This window comes from Vombatus ursinus, unplaced genomic scaffold (genome assembly GCF_900497805.2).
Source record: "Vombatus ursinus unplaced genomic scaffold, bare-nosed wombat genome assembly UNPS02000582.1, whole genome shotgun sequence".
Taxonomy (NCBI): Eukaryota; Metazoa; Chordata; class Mammalia; order Diprotodontia; family Vombatidae; genus Vombatus; species Vombatus ursinus.
The window spans coordinates 1,630,524-1,652,610 of record NW_020940360.1 but is presented as its reverse complement, the minus strand read 5'-3'; the positions used below and the strand labels follow the sequence as shown (position 1 = coordinate 1,652,610).

The following is a 22,087-nucleotide window of genomic DNA, read 5'->3' as shown; positions in this document are numbered from 1 at the left end:
GTAGGATTCAAACTCTAGTCTTTCTGACTTCAAGTCACCATTCTGCCACTGTGCCTCCAAAGCTGCTTTAATACATTTACTTGCTGATTGATAAGATCCTAAGTTCACACACAGCTGGAAGGGATCTTTAAATGTCACCCAGTCCAATCTCATTTTACAAATGAGGAAACTGAGACACAGGTTTTGCCCAAGGTTAAATGGAGCTGTTTGCATGACACCACAATGCAATGAGGGAATATAACTGACTAATATCAGTGGCTATAATTGAGTGATGGGATGAATTTCAGGCATTGCTATTCTTAAAGTAACATGTTGAACAAAAGGTACTGCATTTCTCATACAAGTTAAGATTTCCCTCGGTCTCTGCTACTTGGATATGTGAAGGACGTGTGATTTCATCAGTTTAGGAAAGTTCTGAGTGCAGGAGCTCCCTCAGCTTCTGCAGATCAAAACCCCAATGACTCATATATCATTTACTTAGCAGAGAGTCCTAGGAGTTGCATTAGGAACATATAGATTAGTAATGTGCTCATTCTCACTTAGCTAGTGTCAAGCCAAGGATATGAACCCATCTTCCAACTCTAAGCCCAGAATTTTATCCACTAACTGATATTGCTATCTTAACAGGAGGAAAATATTCACCAACTACACAGCATCTGTGTGCTCAGGCAGCCAAGGAATCACTGATCTAAAAACAGAGAGGCTGATACAATTACTGCTGCTTTGTGCAGTATTGATTGATGTTTTTCTGAGATAAGTCAAACTTTTTTCCCAGGGTCCTATTCACTAACTTCTCCTTTCATTACACTGTTTATATTACTGAGTCTTTAGCATTTAAGCTAAACGCATGTGGCTAGTTGAAATACGGCAGACAACTATACCTAAGTGGAAGTTTGGCTTTACACAGAAAACTGTACAAAAGAGGTGTAGGTGGGGGAAATTGTCGGTAGGGGGACACTCCCTATTTCAATGTATGTTTTAAAGCAGCTCACATGCATTCTTTTGCTGCTAGATTTACCACCAAGTATGCGACTTATTTTATGAGCAGACAAACAAAGCTAAAGACAAAAGCAGCAATAGGGGCTACAAAGCAGTATGGAGAGCGAGAGTAAAACGAAAAACACTTGTAAAGAGAAGTAAAAACAGGGCCTGCTGTTTTCTATAAAGGGAGTATATAGTCAGTTTACCTTGCTATACTTTTAAATCATTATAAAGAAAATGTCAAACTATGGATGCCAAATTAGAATTTTTTATTTAAAAAAATCTGAACTCTGTTTTGCAGTCAAAGATAATTCTTCTTGTCTGTTTTGATATCTGATATAACACTTAAAACCTGAAAAAACAAAAATTTCCTTAACTAAACATTCTGTTTAATATTGTGTCAGCAACAGAAGACTCTAGGGCACCCGAGTAAAAGTCATAGAATTTGATTTTTCTCTGTCAACCCTCTTTTGCCCTAAAATTGTTTCTAACAGGAACTCATTTGAGTTTTCCTTTAATGACTGTCCTAACATTTGAAATTTGTTAACTGCAGTTCCCATAATCATAATTCCTCCCCAACCTTGTTTTTAAAGACATTGGCCACCACAATCTCATGATAATTAAAGTGTTTCATCCATATCAAAGTTGTGTCTGTTAAAATATTTCTCTTTCTTCAAGGACCAGCTCAAGTGCCCCTTCTTAGATGAAGACTTCATTGACTTCTTCAATAGAGCATGATCGTTTATTCCTCATATTTCTTAAAGTACTTTCTCTAGCTTACCCCACTTCTGCCCTTATCAAATGCTACCTTGTGACATAAATATTCATAAATGTATTTTATTCTTGTGTTGGACTATAAACTCTTTGAGGGCAGGGACCATGCTATTTTTCATTTTATTGCCCCTCCCATTTAGAGCATAGTAGGTGCTTTTTAAAAAAGTCTTGAATTTAATTGAAAGTGAGAGAAAGAAGGTCATGATGAGAATGTCACTGGGTGGTTTGGTTGCTCCTAGCCTATATATTAAATAGCTATTGCACAGACACAATGTTGAGGTAACTTGCAGTACCCTAAAACAGTAAGGTCATGCCTCAATGGTCCTAATATAGATCATGTACTTCCAAAAATCAATTATTCACTGGAACTAATGCACTGTCTGATCTATCTTCTTTTACTATTTAATTAATAAAGCAAATGATGGATATGGCATGTCAAATGAATTCAGAAAAACACTCATTTAGTATGAACATGCCAGATTTACTATGGGAAATTAAGAATTCATAGGGGAAACATCTAATCTGGGACACTGTTTTTTTCCAGGACACATGCCATTGGTCACAAAGCTCCAAGAACCCAATCTCACCCTTGTCCTTTAACCTCACCTTTGTTGTTGTTGTTTGCAAGGTTTAATGAAATGGAAGTATGGATTAAATCCCATTACATTGAATAAAAATATCTTCAAAAAGTTTTAAAATTGCAGTATAGGCCTCATATACTCAACCAATACTTAATTAGACAAAGTTTCAGGATAAGCCCTTGGAATTCACAGTAATAGGATTTGACCTTCACCCTACTCATTGCCAACCAACCAATCACACGCAAGCTTCCTGGCTAACCTTTTTATTTGGATAGATCCTGGATCAAGTCTCTAGTTTTTATGAAATAGAAATGAATAGTGAATTTTTTTTTCTTTTTTTGGTTAAAGTGCCGGACTACAAATATCTGGTCTGAAAGTCTAGTTTTAGTCTTTACCAAGTTCTGTGAAATGCTTCCCACTGAATAAATCACACAGGGACTTTTGAAACAGACTTGGTTGTATTTCTGCTGCTCTTTCAATTTTGTATAAACTTCCTGCTCACAGTCCCAACTGTGTCAGTTCTCTGGGAGTAGATCTAATAGTTCACATAGTCCTGCGTGTGTGTGTATCTGTACGCACATTGTTTCTCCAGGGTGCTCAGAGAAGATGCCCTACGCAAAGAACATGCCCCATGCAAGGAAGTCCCATATTTAGCTATCACATACCATACAAATACAAGTTGTTTACACCACGAATGCTAAGGCGTAGAAAAGCATACCTGCCCAAATAGGAGGACCACTTTATAAAGTTTATGAGCAGCTGTTCCAAGTGGGAGTGAAAGGATATTGCATGCCATAAAGCAATTCTCTTGTAAATGCATAGTCTACAAACTTATCCTTGAGGTCAGGATTAGTAGGAAAACTTTATTTATCTGCATTAAGTTGAAATGCTTAAATTTTAAAATAGGTTAAGGTTAGAGTAGGGCCCAGGAGAAGTAGGGTTAGAGGAAAGGTTACATAGAAAGAAATATTCACTTATGTAGAGGTATTAGTATCATTTAATATGACTCATCAATGGCTACACAAAATATATCTAACCAAGAGTTCCCTTTTCAAAAAAATATAATCCCTTTACAAGAGACAAGTAGCTACTGGGGAGGGGTATACTAAAAATATATGTGGGGGTATATACGTATAGATCTGCATGTGTATATATAAATATATATATACACACACATATATATGCAATACATCTCTGTAGTCACAAAACTTTCAGATGTAAGTTAAACACTTTCTTATAAAGTTCTGATTAAATTAGTGCATGGCCTTCACAATTTAAAACATTTGTGTCAAGCATCTCATGGCATTTAAGTGGAAAAGTTCTCTGAAGAGAAAAAAAAACTCTAATACTTTCTAAAATAGCATTAGAGTTTTCAGTACTCCAGCAAGATTTTCCTCAATTCAAATCATTTGTATGTTTCACTGTGACAATGAACTTAGAATCATTTTTTATAGTTTCAAGAGCTACTATTACAGTAAGCAGGCTATTATATCTATATGGTATTTACAAATAGTAGAAATATCACCATTCCTAGTTATGAGCCATTTTTCTTCATCACCCTGATTGTTTTAAGCATCATTTTCCCCCCTTCCTGGCTCAAGAGAGGCAAATGTCCTAATAAACTAATTTCAAGAACATGATCTGGGCAGCATTAGCTTAAAGAAAAGCATGTCTAACTAACGTGGGCATACACTGTAATATCATAGGGATGCTACATTTATCATCTGGTGACTGCCACCCACTTATCTTTGAAACTATGAAGGAAGACTATCAGTAACCAGTAAAAGACTCCCTCAAGACATCTCATCAAAGGTAGGTAAATCAGAAAATAAGGAACAATCCACCATATGGCCAATTTGTTTTATAGATTTTTGCAATGCCCAGTGGTCCCACATCTTTGGAAAGCACTTCTTCAGTGGCAAGCAAAGTGCTGATGATGCACATGGCTTTTATCACAGTGATCCATTAGGTAAGCGGCTGTTGCTGAACACCACGCTTGCTCTTCCAAATGTGCTTCGGCCTTCTTCATTTTCTTTCCACTCTTAGGGCTCTGCCTAGATGTGAAAAGAAAGCAAACACAGAAAACCATGATTTGTTATATTCTATTGAAATGCAAAATAATCCTTTTCCATCTCCAACCCACCATTTTTGCTCTGTGACACTGGCAGCAACTTTTCATGGCAGGAAATATTGCCTTGGTGAAAAAATGATAAATTAATCAATAAGAATTTATTAAGTGCTTACTGTGTGCCAGGCAATGTGCTTACAGAGACAAAGATGAAGTAGTCTCTGCCCTCGAGGAGACTAATTCATGAGGTAAAACCTGAGTTTTGTAACCAAAAGGAAAAGAAAAGTAAAACAAAGTAGATGTGCGATAGCAATTCAATTCAATTAAACAAACTTTAATTTATTAAACTCAGTAAGATAAAATTAACCTGTCTCCAAATGGCCTAATCTCAGTCCATATTTCCTATTAATGGGTAAACAATTATAGTACAGAAAGGGCCAGCCTTTGCATCAGGAATAATGACATATACCAGCTATGTGACCCTAGGCAAGTGGCTTAACTTCTCAGTGCTTCAGGTAACTAAGGCTTCAAGTTATAGATGAGTTGCTGATCTGTATTAGTAGAGGAAGTTTCTAGACCAGGGAAGTCTCCATGTGAAAAGAATGGAATCACAAGACTAGATTCAAAATTTAAAAAAGTGCTAAAACTAACTATGAACACAAAGCCAAAAAATCCACTCCCTCAAAGAGCTTCTATATCCTATTGGGAACAACAGATAAATGTTTGTCCCCATAAAATGTGCCATCCCTATGTTCCAAGATACAATGCCTTTCCAGAGATTTTTCTTCATGGATATTGATGTATCTCCAAGGCCTCAGACTATAACAAGACCTCCCATAGTATCTTACTTTATGAACCATCTGTCAATCCGTGTGTTCTGGTTAATGGTACCCAAAGCTGAAGCATGGTTTTAATGAGGGGTCAAGTTTTGGAGAAGAAAGTGCTTTGCTTTTGGAACTTCTTCCTTATTTAAGTCTGGATGTCAAAGCCCACTGTCCTTAAATAAACAGAATTTGGGTTTTTTCATTTGTCTTTCACTGGAAGTGTAAAGGTTTCTCTTCTACTAAGGGACTTGGAAAGTGAAAATTAGTATTTTTTGTGGCTTTAACACCTACTGACAGGGTTACACAGACTGCTATGAAGGAAGGGAGACATTTTTAGAACCACCTGGCAGGTATTCTAGTTTAATGGAATAAATACTTTTCAGTACTGCTGTAAAATGAATTCTCATTAAATCTCTTTTCTATTTGGCTTTCATAAAAAATCAGAAGGTAATGTTCTCCTGGAAAAATTTTGTTACGTGAATATAGTAAAAAAATCTTATATAAATCTGCAACAAACAAGATTTTTAAAAGCAAAGTTAAACGGGGCAGCGAGGTAGAGCTGCTGGATACAGCATTGGCCCTGAAGTCTGGAGGACCTAAGTTCAAATCCGGCCTCGGATATTTGACACTTAATAGCTGTCACTTAACCTCTACTGCCTCAAAAAAAAAAAAAAAACTAAAGGAAAAGATATGTTTTCTATAATGTATCAATAATACTAAAACATTAACAACTATACTGCACTAAATAGAAAAAAATACAAAATAAAAATACATTTTAGCACCCAAAACTGGCAGACTAGATGTGTTTTACTGTACACTACCCACTCATTGTTCCCACTATTACCCAACTTCAAATCACTTACCCATTCTAATTTTACATCCAAGTGAAATTGTGTATTTTTTGTTTTGCTTTGTGCTTTTCCACCATTTGAACTGTCTCTTTTATCACATATCTAGAAACATCTACATAGTTTGTTATAATTACAGCCACAATGCCTCAAGAGGTCTTCTCTTAAGCCAGTGGCCTCCCTACCCCATTTCTGGTGAGTATTTTCTGCAACTTACATTTTGAGGAAAGGCCTCTATCTGCCATTCTTCATCCTCTGGACTTTATCACCATTAAGCACTTTGCCCCTGAGCCACTATCACCTACCACCTGCTTTTTCAGTTCCCTATTATGCTCTCTCACCCATTAGAAGGTAAGGTTCTTGAAAGAAGTGACTGTCTTTATTTTTGTTTACATTTGTATGCCCAAGGCTTAGCACAGGGCCCATAACAGAGTAAGTGCTTAATAAATGCTTGTTGACTTGACCCGGTAATACTCTCAAGTCAAAGAATCACAGAATATCAGGGTTGGAAGGGTCCTCTCTGCCATCACCTGGTCCAACCTTTGTTTGAAGCAAAAATTCTCTCTACAAAATATTCAACAGGTACTTAACCAGTTAATGTCTGAAAAAAAAAAAAAAAAAACAACCAGTAAGCTACCAAGGAAAAGATATGAATTCAGGCTTCTTCTGACTACAAATCCAGAGCCCTTTCCACTACTCCACACTGCCTCCCAATAAATAGTGGAAGGGGTATAGAAGAAATGTGAATACTGTATATTGCCCTCACACTTCAAAGAGAGGCATACGAACATATTAAAAATGTTTTTTGTCACAATTCCCTTTGGCAGTGTGGTAAAAACTATGGGTCCCTTCTCTGAATAAATTACACAGGATTGAAAAGAAAACCAATTATATTGAAATACAGTTATCAAATTTTTTTTTTAATTCATAGATGACCCCAGGTTAAGAACTCCTGATACAGGGGGATGAGGGAAATGAATAAGTATTTATTAAGCTCCTACTACGTGCTACGTACTATGCTAAGAACTTTACAGATATTATCTCATTGGATCTTCACAACAATCCTGGAAGGAAAGTATTACTATTATCTCCATTTTACAGTTGAAGAAACTGAAGCAGAGGTTAAGTGACCTGCACAGGGTCACACAGTTAGTTAGTGTCTGAGGTCAGATTTTAACTCCAATGGTTCTAACTTCAGGCTCAGTGCTCTATCCACTACACCACCTAACTGCCTCTGCTAAGCGGCAGAAAGACAGTGCAACTGGGATTAATGTTCTGTGTATTTTGCACTTTCACACACAGATACTCAAGTAGATCTCAGATTGTAAAGTGAACTGGAGATTATTTTTATATATTTACACATGTACACACATGTACATACATACATATATACATATATATACATATACATATATATATATATATGACTAGGTACACATACACTTATATTTGGAACACACAAGTGAATTAGATTGAACTATATTTCCAAAACCACTTTCTTCTCCTCCATAACATCCACTAAGTGATCTTCAGTAGCTTCTTCCTTTCAAGACAAAATACCAACCCATCAGCTCAGCATTTAGAGTCCTTCACAATCTGGCCCCATCCTCCCATTGCACACATTTCATTTTAGTCCATGCATCAGACAAACTGTCCTCGATGCTGTTTCCAAAGGTGGCATCTCACCTCTCCCCTGTGTGCCTTCGTTAAGGCCATTACCCCAACACTGCCTCTTCTCAGCCTCTTAGCATCATTAGTGTCCTTCACCATTCAGCTTAGTTGTCATCTTCTAAGGGCATCCTCTCCTGACCCCCCTGGTAGTTACTGCTCTCGCCCTCCTCAGATTATCTTTTTATTTATATGTGTACACAGTATTCCCCTGAGTACAAAAGTCTCTAAACTCTTTTGGAGGAAAAAATTCTGAGTATACACCACTAATAGATGTACATTTGTTTATATATTATATACATGTACTACTGTACTAACACATAAATTATAAAATGTACACAAAATAGAAATTTTTAAAAGAATGTGATAAAGACAAAATAAACAATATTTTAGAATTTAAAAAAATTTTTATTGTTGGATAGGGACTGGATACGGTGATTTTATTTGTGTAAGGAACTCCAGAAATTTCCTCTATCAATGGAGGTTGTATCTTCTTTGTGTCTTAAGAGTCTCAGATTCTAATGAGGGAATTTGGTTTTTATTCTTTTTTTGTTTTTCCTGATTGGGGTGGAGGCAAGGTTGAGAGGCAGATACAATTTATTTTTTTTAACTGGAAAAAGTTTCATTTAAAAATGTTTATATTTGGGGGGCAGCTAGGTGGCACAGTGGATACAGTACCCACCCTGGAGTCAGAAAGACCTGAGCTCAATTCCAACCTCAGGAACATAACACTTATTAGCTGTGTGACCCTGGGCAAGTCACTTGCCTAGCCCCCAAAAATATGTTTATATTCTTACAGACTAGCCTAGAGTACTTTGAGGTTAAGAGACTTGTCCAGGGTCACAGTCAGTATATATCAGGGCAGGACTTGAATCCAGGTTTTCCCAGCTCCCAGACTAGCTCTCTATCCACTATGCCTTGCTGCCACTCTGCCTTGAACATAGTAGGTGATTAATAAATGTTCATTAAATTGGATTGCTGAATTGAAGTTTTGGTCTTCTTTTCTTAATGGTTTGTTTTGGCTCCTACACAAAATGTTATAGGAACCAAAATGGCACCATTCTAGAACTCCATAAGTAAATTTGAGGGTTGTAACTTTCAGACAGCTAGATTTCTCTCCATACATGAAAAGAGAAATCAGTGTCACTTCCAATTTGCATATCCTGCTGCTTCATCTTAATTACCTTGCAATGGGCTTGATTAATGAGTCATACTAAAGTTTCCAAAGAAGTCATTCTATCAATTTTGTTGATTCATGGGATCCTTTCGATCCCATCTCCACTCAGTGTATCTTGGAATTCAATACACTTATTCTGAAATATAATAATGATTTATTCTATTGTCCCTTTTTGTCAAAACTGCCTAGAAATTACTACTATGAAATGATTTCCAAAATGGAGACAAAAGGCAAAATGAAAAATGAAAATCAGTTAACAATATAAAAATGAACAATTATATAGGGGGAAAAGAGGATTTTTTTTTTTTCTGAAGAGAAGATACACATCCTTCATGTGAGAATAAAGTATGACATAGTATTTATTAATCCCCAGGGCCATGAATAGTTCATTCAGAAAATAATAAATGACCCATGTCATTATCAGATCAATTTCATGTGCCAGATTATTGAAAAATGCCATAAAATAGGATGGCTGACATTCCAGAGAAATCAGATATTCATACTTCTTTTTCCTTTACCTGCCCAGACAAACTTCTGTTGGCCCAAAATAGTGTTCAATACTATGGTCACAAATCAACACAGAAATATAAATTTCCAATTTATTCTAATTTGCTGGACAATTTTGGCAGAAATGTATCTGATAATGAATAAAAAAATCACTCTTTGTATTTTCTAAGGAATTACACATTCCTTTTATCTTTGGGAGAAACGAGAACCAAGAATAAGTGCTCACGTCCTTTGATGGAACTTAATGAGCAATGAGGGTCATTGAGTCGATTTATCTTTGTGTCCTGTACATTCCTCCAAGGAAAAAGGGATTGCTGACCTCTTTGGTGCAAGTGAATACTCAGTCATAGAACTTATGACAAAAAAATTCTTAAAAGAGCAATTTCTGGAGGGTTCAGAATAAGGACAGGTAGGATTTAATGGTCTAATATTTTGAAGGAAAGTCAGTTCAAGAAAGATGGAAAACTCTCAATAACTAAATTTTATATTATTATAACTTAACCAATGACAAACATGAAGAATTTCAAGAAACTTGGGAAGACTTGTATGAATTGATGCAGAATAAAATAAGCAGAACCAGAGGAATAATTTATATGGTTATCACAATAATGTAAAGGAAAATGACACTTGTCTTCTAAGAATTGTATCAAGTGCACTTAACTACCGAGGACAATAATTTTTTTATCCTTTTTGAGATATATTCAGGGCAAGAAAAAAAATCAAAGAAAGGATTGGACTACTGCTCAAGATGGATAGGAGGGTGAAAATGGGTGACTTTGATTAGGTTGAACTAGTCAAAGCTTATTTGACTTCTATCTTTTTTTCTTCCGAGGAGAATGATCTAGCAACTGGGAAGGAAAGAATAAAACTGGTAAGCAAAAAGATGGAAACCCAAAATACATGAGCATGTAGTTTAACAGTATCAAACTGTCTTCAGTAAGTTCACATCATCAGGTCTGGATAAAGTACATCCTAGATTACTGAGTTGCTAAGAGTAGTTTTTAAAACATCTAAAGAATGGGAAAGATGCCATAGGTCTAGAAAAGGGAAAATATCCCGAATTTTTTAAAAGGAGAGGAGAAACAGGGGGCATGCAAACTATAAACCAGTAAGCTTGATCTTTATTCCCTGAAAAATTCTATCACACATTATTAAGAGGATAGTTAAGAAGCGATCACTAAAAGCAACATGGCTGCATCAAGAACAGGTTATTCCAGACTAACTTCATCTCCCTTTTTGACAAAGTAGATAAGAGAACACCAGTAGATCAGAGACCAAAAACATCAGTAGATCTGAGGAATGCAGGAGGCAGAGTTTCCCCAGATTTTATCAAAGCATTTAACAAAGTCTCAGATAGGAACCTAGAGGACAAGATGGAGTGATATGGACTAGCAATAGGATAGTTAGGCAAAAAGGGGGAGGGGGCTCTTTTTTGAGATTGCCTGGAAAATCTCACTTCCCTTTCTCCAGACTCTTGTTGGACTCCTCTCCTTGAGAAAACAAGATGACTGAAAGATGAAAGAGACAGTTGACATATCAAACAAAAAAAAAATTTGGTCCAAAAAATTCTTGACAAGTCAGAACAATGAAGCTAATCTAATAAGATGAAATTTAATAGGAACAAATGAAAAATTTGAACTTAGGTTCAAAATATCAACTTTACAAGCACAGAATAGGGGAGATGTAGCTAGAAAACAATTCCTGTAAAAAAGATCTGGGAGTCAAAGTAGAACACAAGTTAATATTAATCAACAATATGGCATGGTAGTAAAAAAAAAATCTAATGTTTTCCTAGACAGCATTAAGAGAGCCTTAGTGTCCAGCATAAGGGACGTAATGACTCTCCATACTTTGCCCTGGTCAGGTTAATCACTATGGGGCTCTACATTTTAGGAAAGATATAAACATAATAGAATACATTCAAAGCAGAGTGACCAGGATAGTGAAATTGCTTGACTTCATGCCATTCAAGGACAGAAGGGACTGAGGATATTCAGCTTGAAAAAGATAACAGTTGGTGAGGAAAAGTGGGAAAGGGAATGTAGTAGCTGTCTCAAGTATCAAAAAAGTTGAAATGTAAAAGAGGGATTAGACATTCTGTTTGGCTCCCATAATTCATTCTCTCTCTCATCTTTAATCTTTCCTTATCTTCTGGTTCCTTTCCTGATGCCTACAAATATGCCCTGATCTCCCTCATCATTAAAAAAAAGTAAAACTCTCACTTGCCCCTAACCACCTCAAGCTACTGTCTTCTTTTATTTCTCCTCCCTTTCAAAGCCAAAGTCCTACTCTTGTTACCTCTATTTCCTCTCCTTTCATTCACTTCTCAATCCTTTACAAACCAGCTTCCAACTTCACTACTTAACAGAAACTGGCCTCTCTGAGATTATCCTTAAATTGCCAAGTCAGATGGCCTTTTCTCATCCTATTTGATCTTTCTTATGCTTTTGATGCTGTTAACCACCCTTTTCTGGAAACTATCCTATCTGGACTTTCCTGACAGTATTCTCTCAGTTTTTGTCCTATACACCATTAACTGCTGAGTCTCCTCTGAGGATCTTCATCTGTATCATGTTCCCAAATGTGGGCTTACCCCTAGGCTCAGTCTCAATATGCTCTCTTTCACTTACCTCATTAGTTCCCATGGGATTTAATAATCAACTCAAATGCAGATGACTCCCAGATCTCTATGTCTAAACCTGATTTTTCTTGAGCTCCAGTCCTGTACCACCAACTGTCTCTCAAACATTTCAAACTGCATGCCCTGCAGGCGTGTCAAACTCAACATGTCCAAAACAGAACTCATTATCTTTCCTCCTCAACCACTTCCGAATTTCCTTGTTTCTGCTGAGACACAACCATCTTTTCAGTAACCCAGCTATACATCCTTGGAGACATCTTTGACTCTTCACTTTCCCTCACCACACATATCCAATAAATTGCCAGATCTTGTTGTTTCTACCTCCACATTTCTTGTATGCTTCTCTTTACTCAAATGGCCATCACCCTAGTTTAGACCCACTGATATAGTTTTCTTGTTTTCTTATCAGAACTACTTCAATGACCTCTTAATTGGCATCCCTGACTTAGACCTTTCCCCCATCTAATCTATACTGCCTATAGCTACCAAAGTGATTTACCTTAATGCCCAGGTTTGACCATCTCACTCTCCAGCTCAATGAACTCCAATGGCTCCCATTACCTTGGCATTTAAAGCCCAATCTAGCTTCAACTTAACTTTTGAGCTTTTTTATACATTATTCCCCTCGAAGTACTTTTTAGCCATCCAAACTAGCCCATTTGCTATTCTCCCTTATTGAAGGTCTTCAAGCATAGACTGAATGATCATTTGTTGGTGATGTGGTAGAAGAAATGTTTTGATCAAATACAGGGTGCATTACATAACCAACAAGGTACTTCCCAGTTTTTATGATTCCACAACACACATTTTTAGTTCTTTGCAGATAAATTTGTATTCTTAAGATCCTTTTGTGAGAAATTTTATATAGATACTAGAATTTTAATAAGCACGTAATTGTTCTATATTAAGAACAATTCCAAGAGCCTTTAAAATGTGTATGTGTGGGCTTTGTTTTTGCTTAACACATGTGCAGGGAAAACACCCACAACCATCTGGAGGCTCAAATGATGAAAAACAAAACACTACTTTACACCAGAAGTATACTGATGGGGCCTATTTTTAACTTTTGTTCTTTGTTTTTGTTTTTTGAAATTGGGTCTCCCTACCTCACCCAGGTTAGAAGGACACTGGCTATTCATGCCCACCCCTGCTGCTGATTGGCACAGAAGTTTTAACTTGCTCCATTATTCGGACCTTGGCTAGTTCATCCCTCTGTAGCTAGCCTGGTGAACCTTTGCTCTCCAGGGGCTCACCATATTGGAAGTAGATTTAGTGCAGACACCTGATTGGCTCTAGCCCTACTGCAGCTCAGAACTCCCAACTAAAGCCATCTACTAGCCTTAGCCTCCTCAGAAGGAGCAATTACAGACATGCATCACTATCCCCAGCCAACTTACTGTTGATTGAGCCCCTCTCTTCTGTCACAAGGTTTGTAGAAAAGATTGAAATCCTGGGGATCTTTAGAGGAACCTATTTCTCCCAAAAATATTCTAAATAGTTTATTTATTTCCATTCATTGGATAAAACTGGAAACCTTGAAATTAAGGCCCAAAATGAAAACATTCAGATTTATCCATATGCATCTTCTTCTCTCTCATCATTTTACTTCTTACTATGATGTCTGGAAGATGAGCAATGAAAATAAGAGGTGATATTCAAAACTGATCAACTTTGTTATTTGTTAGTAATTCTAGTCAGAGTTTCTGGAGAATGGAAGGTTGACACAACAGATGGAAAAATGTAAAATACAAGTTAGCTATTTTTCCTTCCAGTGCTCTTCTAGGAGACAGTTTAAAAAGAGAACAGTCTAAAAAACTGAGTAACTTCCCTCATTACCCTAGTATCCTGCTACCATGAATGATGAAGAACTACTGGTAGCTAACATTAAAAAAACCCACAATAATTTAAAGTCTACTGACTACTTATTGCTTTTAAGAATAGACAAAATCAAAGTAAGACTTTTCCTTAAGCCAGAAACAGTTTCTTCTCCAAGCATTTGCTGGTTTAATGTAACATTCCCAGAATTCACTGACATTAAATCAAGGGATCATTGGATGTGGAGCTAGAGGAGGCATTGAAGGTCATCTGTACCAACCACCTCATTTTACACATAAGGAAATTAAGGGCTGCAGAGATTTAAAAACTTATCCAAAGGCATGTAAATAATGATGATGATGACCAACACTAATATTGTATTGTATTGTATTGTATTGTATTATACACCTCACCTCATTGGAACCTCACTACAATTCTCAGAGGCAGGTACTACAGGAATTACTATCCCTATTTTACAGATGAGGAAACTGAAGGTCAGAGAAGTCAAATGACTTATATCCATGGTGACATAACTAATAAATGCCAGAGTTAGAATTTGAACCCAGGTCTTCTCCCACACCCACCACTCTATCCACCACACCATTCTGACCCTCTTACAAGTAGTAAATAATAGAACCAGGACTCAAGCCCAGGTTCTCTGGCTCTGGATCCAGAGCTCTCAAACTAACACTAGAATATAAATCTCTTTTACTAGAATTAATGAAATTAGTCTTTCCTAATTGGGGCTCATGTCTGCCAAATTCCAAATATTAAAAAGTTTAATTTGCAAGTGATCCCAAATATATGGAAAGGCTCCAATAATGTCAATTATCTCTGGATCTAGACAACAAAAAGGAGAACCAGGTCGAGAGCTTTCACATTCTGCATGAAGACTACAAAACGAGACAATGTTAACATTAAATGACTTCCCTATCACACTGAATAGCTTAAGATTGACAACATCATCTCAATACTGACCATACCCTGTCATAAGTCAGTCTCCTGTTCTCTAGTTGGGCACTATTCAGACACAACTAGGCATTTAAAAAATCAAATTTTATTCAATTTCCAATTTAACAAACATTTAGGTGCCAGGCACTGGGGATACAAGAGGAAATAAGACTCAGTCCACATCCTCAAAGAGCTTATAGGCTGATACAGGTTTCTACTTCCTGATCCTGCTAAATGAAGAGGGATTCAGATCATAAAAGTTAAGAAGAATGGTTTGAATGGTCAAGGACATAGTTTGTTGTTGTTGTTGTTGTTGCTATTGAGACTGGTTCCCCCTATCTTGCCTGGGCTTGTGCAGCAGCCATTCATGGACCTGACCCCACTACTGATTAGTTCAAAAGTTTTTACCTACTGTTTTCTACCTTGTTCAGCTGTTCCCTCCCTCCACTCCTGAAGGTTCATCATATTGGACATCTGATCAATTTCAGCCCTACTGAAGCTCCGAACTTCTGAAACTTTCTAACAGAATTAACCAAAAATGGAATGGGCAGCCCTCTTGAGAGAGAATTCCTGTTACTGAAGGTCTTCCAATCAAATGATCACTTGTCAGAGATGGTGTTGACAGGAATGCCTTTTGGGTAGGGTTTATACTAGATCATTCCTGAGTGCCCATTCATATCTGCAATTCCATGATCTGTTCTGAATGTATTTCTTATCAGTTAATCAGCTGAGAAAATGGAAACTGAAATATAGGATAGCATCAATGAGTCCACACCCTTAACAAGGATTTTAGAAGAATAAATTCCAAAAAGGGATTAAGAAGATATTTATTTACCTTTGATGGCAATCTTGCTTTCAGGCCTAAGAATGACAAGACTGTGTTGCTTTCCTTTGACTCAAAAAAGCTGTCATAATCCTAAAAAAAAAAAAAGTGGGGTGGGGGAGAAGAAAGAAACAAAATCAAACAGTATCTTTGATGCCTCAGACACATAATCCCTTAATGTCTATATAAATAAAAACAAAATATATCTGTATATACTTTTAGGGAAAGCCACAAATATTTGCTGCTCTTATTCTACCTCCCTTTTAAACCCTCCTTTCTCTTCTCATGTCAATGTAAAATCTAGAGTCACATAAATAAAATCGGCAAAATTGCCACAATAATTCATTCATTCCTCCCTGGATACCAATTAAGATTCAACTATATCAAATTTTTCCATCTATAACTACAGAAGGATACAATCAAATCTTTTTCAGTTTTAAGCTGACAAGAAATTTAAAATGTCACAATCTGGGAAATTGGGAAAAGAAGAATAAATCATTTTCTAAGAAAAGGGTTCTTAAGTCTTTCTTTGCAGCATGGACACCTTTCAAAGACTAGTGAAGTCTACTGACAATTCAGAATAATGTTTTTAAATGCATAAAATAAAATAATAAAATTACAAAGGAAACCAATTATACTGAATATAATTATTAATTAAAATAAGTTCATGGACCCCTTACCCCAAGTGCTAAAGCCTTACAGATTTTCCTGGAAAAGTATGTGTACTTTCTTCCGACATGCTACCCCAGATGCAACAGGGGAAACAAAGACAACAGGGCCTCAGATGGTGCCCTGGGTGATTTAATCCATTCAAGCTTTGGAACACTGGCCCTGAGGCTCATACTGTCATGATCAGTGAGTGCACAGAGCATAAGCTCCTATGGTTCACTAGATACAGAATGCCCCAGTCCTGCTTCACATTCCACCTTGCACATTGTGTTGACATGTTACCCTGAAGCCCACTTTCCAACTCTTTCTCTGAGAACTGTAATTAAATCAGTACTGCCATCTATATTAGAAAGAATAAGTTGATCAACTCTTCTATGTCTTACTCACAGCTTCTCTGATTTCCCAATTCAAAACACTATTCTCTGAGAACCATTCCCCTAATTTGTGTTGTTTCAGCCTATGAGCATGTTTGTTCCTTGAGGGATTTCAGGGATTATTTTTGCTTTTGTATTGGTATCTCTCATACTTGGCATATGAGTAGTCTTTTTCACTCATTTAATTTCATTCACTTTCTATTCTTTTTGAGAATCAGTCTAAAAAAGGAATATGGATTCTTCTAGTCTGAGACTTGATTTCCTCCTTTGGTAAAGTAGAAATTATATACATACATTACCTACCTCACAAGATTGTTAATGAGGAAAACATTTTGTAATATTAAAATGCTATAAAAATATGAGTTTTTTTATTAAACAGGAAAGCTATAGTTTTCAAAAGTTAACCATTGTCTAAGGAACCATTTCTCTCTTGCTGGCTTCAGGGGATCACAAAACCTTCAATCTAGCATTGGAAGGAGACTTAGAGATCATCTAGTAAAACCTTTTCATTTTACAGATTCAGAAAACTGAGGTTCAGATAAGAGAAGTAATTTGCACAAGGTTACAAGGCTAGAGAGTGGCAGAGTTGGAGTCTAACTTCATTCACGTCCTAGCATCCTAAGAACAGGTTGCCTTCAGGTGTACTATACTACCTCTCATTTACAGGAAGAGCCATCAAAGAACTCAGAATAGGGGCAGCTAGGTGGCGCAGTGGATAGAGCACTGGCCCTGAAGTCAGGAGGACCTGAGTTCAAATCCAAACTCAGATCAAACACTTGATACTTATTAGCTGTGTGACCTTGGGCAAGTCACTTAACCTCAATTGCCTTTAAAAAAAAAAACAACTCAGAATAAATGAGTCAACACATGAAGTATTTCTGCAAACCTTAAAGTAATATCAACTACTACTAATTTGCCCTCTGGGGTTATCCTTCCATCTATTCTGCATGGATCTTGTCTGTAACTATTTATACACATATTGTCTTCTCCATTAGAATGTACGCTTCTTGAGGGAAGGGACTGCTTTATTTTTGTCTTTATATCCCCAGCACCCAACACAATGCCTGACACATAGTAGGATCTTAATAAATGCTTGTTGATTGATTGTTTCATCATTATCATCCACCCTCATCATCATCAGTTCATACATTTAATTTTTTAAAAAGTCCTGGCCTAGGTTTAAACTACTCAGCTTTAAACTTTTTGGCTTGGGAATTGATACAAAGCAGCTTATTCTTTTTTCTAAAAGACCTAGAGGGCTTCTAGAATATAGCGTGGCTTTTCTGTGGACAATTCACAGGAAAACATGGGACAATATTTACACAAGATGAGAAGGCATGGAGGAGCAATGACCCGCAACAGTGATAAACAAAAGCATCAAAATGAAATGTCCTACAGAACCAGGCAAAGCTTCTTCAATGATATTCTTACCATTCTGACCCATGAAAAGAACATAAAAGAGGGACATTTCTTTAGAAAGTGCCCAAGTTCCACAAAGAACTTAAAAGTTCTCTTGCTTATCGTCACACCATATAGATTAGAGGGTGACTTAGACTATGCTGTTGATGCAGGTTTTAAAGAGGACAAAAATGTTAAAGGAGAGACCACCATGTTCCAAGTTGTAAATTCTGAAATGCCTAGTATAACATTCTCTGTTACTGCTTCATTGTGTATCTTTGGTGTCTCATCTGCCTAAAGCATATCTCTATTTCCATATTCAGGGGCTCATGATTATATCAGCCAAAGCAGGTCCTCCATTGCTACAGATCACAGTCCCTCTCAGACTTCAAGTGTATTCATTCTTTGTGGGTTGCTGTGACTGAAAGATTTATTGTGCAAAGGTATAGGACAAAGGTATAGAGAGATGGGAGATGAAGTGACATGAATGAAGGAGAGAGAGAGAGAGAGAGAGAGAGAGAGAGAGAGAAGGCCATTTCTGCTGGATCATAGCAAGTGGGACAGAGAGCAATGCCCAATGAAGCCGGAAGAAGAGGCTGAGATTATAACCATGACCACACTTATTTGTTACTAGGATGAGTTACAAAATCTTGACTGCAATAGAAGTTAACTGTCTCTTACAAGCACATAGATAGATGAAAAGGATCCCAAGAATAAAGGAGAACAGACACAAGAAAGACAATTGTACTCAAAATTAGAAAAGAAATTTTGCCCACAGGTTCAGCTCTTCCTTATGTATCCTGTTCTCAGAGACTTCAGATGTGATTTTCTTGCTCTGAGGAACTTCCTGTGAGGAGACTCCTTCCACCAATGAAGCCTTCTCTGCAATTTATATAGTCTTAGAGAGGTGCCTCAAGCACTGAGAGGTTAAGTCACTTGCCCAGGGTCACACAGGCAGTCTGTATTAGAGGCAGGGCTTGAACCCAGATCTTCCTGGTTCCAAGGATGGTTATTTATATGTTATGGCATACTGCCTCTCATGAACAAGAAAGACTATTAACATCGATGGCTGTCTGGAACAGAAAACAACAAGGCTTTGCATGTGCATTTTTTTAGAACAAAAAAAATTATCCTGTGTTCATTTGAAATTTCTCAGACAATAAACATTTTATTTCTGCTACTGCTACTGGCACCAATTGATACCGGTGTGATTTGAATGGCAGGGATTACTGGCCCTTGATTAACACATTTCCTAGTCCTTGGCTCCAGAACTACAAACTAAACCCTGTCCAGAAGTTATAAAAGAAAAGCAACATTTTTTTTGGTAGAGGCTTATTTCTTGGAACTTCCTAGTGCATTTGATTCATAAATGTTTGAACTGTGTGACAGCAGTGACTCTGCTATGCAAGCCAGCTTATCTCTAGGCTGCAGCTAGTCAGACGCCAGCTGTTTTGAGGCCACCGTCACGAATGTCTCTGTTCTTTCCAAACTACAGCACCCATACTACAGGGATAAGTTAATAACGTGTTACACCGATGTAGGTTTGCAGCCCTCAAGACAGTACAAAAATTCAATTCAAATGACTTGCATTATAAATAAGGTTATGCTTTAAGCAAATTATTGCATGAATCCATGATTAAGTGCAGTGTGAATACTAGCAAAATCTCAAGATAGAAAATAGCATTATAAAACCATTTCTAAGCCAGGTGTGGTGGCACTTGACTACATTCTTTGTGACTAGGGGAGGCTGAGGCTAGTGGATGGCTTAAGCTCTGGACTTCTCTGATCTGCAGGAGGGCTAAAGCCAATTGAGGGGCCATGCTAAATCTGGCACCAGCATGATGAACGTCTAAGGCCAAGAGGCTAGCTGTGCCCCACCCCTGACTCAAAGATCCTCAATATCTCTCCATTACCTAAAAAATGAAGTCCAATCTCCTTTGCCTGGCATTCAAGGCCCTCCATGATTAGGACTTAATTTACCCTTTCATCTTTATCTCCTACTAACCTTCTCTTCACACATCTTCTGCTACAGCCAAACAAAGCTCCTTGATGATCCCTGCACATTCCCTGACATTCCAAGCTTTCCTGCTCTGAGCCTTTGCTTAGCCTGTTCCCCCACCTGGAATGTTGATCCCTGACAGTTCCACTTGCCAACTCACTTCAAGGCGTGGTTTAAATCTATGATCCTGCTTTGCCCTCTCCTCATTCTCTGTCATCTGGAAACAATCTCTCCTACTTCTGAACCTTCTGGTGATGGTATTTCATGTCTCTTGCACAGAATGTGATTCTACCATGAATTATAAGTAATTTCTATACATGAAAGCAACACTGTGTAGGGGAAAAAGCACTGGATCTAAAGGCAAAAGACATGAATCCTGACTCTGCTATTTACTGCAGGATCTTCGGCCAAGTCACTTAACCTCTATGAGCTTCAGTTTCCTTATCTTTAAAATGAAGAGATCAGGGGTTCTTCATGTGAGATCCATTTAAATTTTTTTTTTGATTTTCAAAACCGCTTCTTGTCATTCAGTCATGTCCAACTCTTCAGAACCCATTTGGAGATTTTGTGGCAAAGATACTGGAGTGGTTTGCCATGTCCTTCTCCAGCTCATTTTACAGATGAGAAAACTGAGGCAAACAGGGCTAAGTGACTTGCCCAGGGTCACACAGCTAGTAAGTGTTTGAGGCCAGATTTGAACTCAGGGAGATGAGTGTTCCTGAGTTCAGGCCTAGAACTCTACCTACTTTGCCACCTAGCTGCCCTTGAAAAGTATATTTTGATATAATTGGTTTCCTCCGAAATCCTATATATTTTATACCTTTAAGATCATTATTCTGAGAAGCAGTCCACAGACTTCACCAGAGTGGGTTCATGACACAAAAAAAAAGGTAAAGAATCCCTTGCCTAGATGGTCTTTACAATCCCTTTCTATATCTAAACCCTATAACATCTTCCTGGGTGGCTATAAACTCCATCAGGGCAAGGGACCATGCCTTATTCTTTTCTTTGCATCTCCTAAAGCGCCTAGTCCAGGTTTAAGCATAACAAACTTTAAAAATTTTATTATTTTTATTATTATTTTAAATATTTAAAAATTAATTAATGACTACTATATGCAAAGCACTATGCTAGAAACTGGGGGGTTAAAGGGAAGGGAGGAAGAGAAGTAAACAAATAACTACACAGTTCCTGCCCCAAAACAGCTTAGAATAAATGCATGTCTCAATGAATGTCCAGGCTGTTAGGCCTTAATAGCAACATTTCAAAATATCTGGTTTTGGGAACATGATCACATGATAAATGCTTTCTCTGGTTCCTAGCTATATAATAATGACTCTCTCCAAATGCCATTTACACTAAATGTGAGGAAGGAGAGACAAAAACTAAAACATAGCTGGGGTCTCCACTATTTAATTAGCCTTCCTTTATGTAGTAGCAATTGAACACAATAAACATTAGGGACCTAAATACAAGGTCTCCACTAGGTCTATTACAAAGCCTCATGGGGCATGAAGGTGACCTTGAATTTGCCAATGTTATTGCAGGGTAGTGTAAGCTTTGGCAGGTTCTCCCAACTTAGAAAGGTTTTGAATATGAGTTTAATGATGGACTATATCTATTTTCTGTAGTGCAGCTCCACTCTACCAGAAACTAGGATTTTACTCCTGGCTCCCTCCAGCTCTGATAACTGAGACTTTTACTTTATCTGGCTGGGCACAAGGATACTCCATTTCCTGCAGTCTCACTAGCCCCTCCCTTCCCAGTTCCCCTTTATAAGCTGTCTTGCCCCTCTCCCCCATTAAAATGTAAATTCCTTGAGGAGAGGGACTTTCTTGTGGGCTTTTATATGCATCCCCAGCTGCTGAGCATAGTGCTTAGCATATAATAAACACTTAATGAATGTTCTTTCTTTCTTTCTTTCTTTCTTTCTTTCTTTCTTTCTTTCTTTCTTTCTTTCTTTCTTTCTTTCTTTCTTTCTTTCTTTCT

The 22,087-nt window shown here is 37.4% G+C and overlaps 1 protein-coding gene across 1 annotated transcript in view; it reads right to left on the bottom strand.

The window, feature by feature from the left end:
* Positions 1-3,069: 3,069 nt before the first annotated feature.
* The window catches only part of SH3BGRL2 (SH3 domain binding glutamate rich protein like 2), a 96,209-nt gene continuing 77,191 nt past the window's right edge, over positions 3,070-22,087 (bottom strand). Inside the window, exons 3-4 of the mRNA XM_027856782.1 lie at positions 15,671-15,751; positions 3,070-4,390 (exon numbers count right to left, since the gene is read on the bottom strand). Coding sequence (XP_027712583.1) covers positions 4,379-4,390; positions 15,671-15,751 — 93 coding nt within the window. The 3' untranslated portion in view covers positions 3,070-4,378. The remainder of the gene's footprint in view (positions 4,391-15,670; positions 15,752-22,087) is intronic.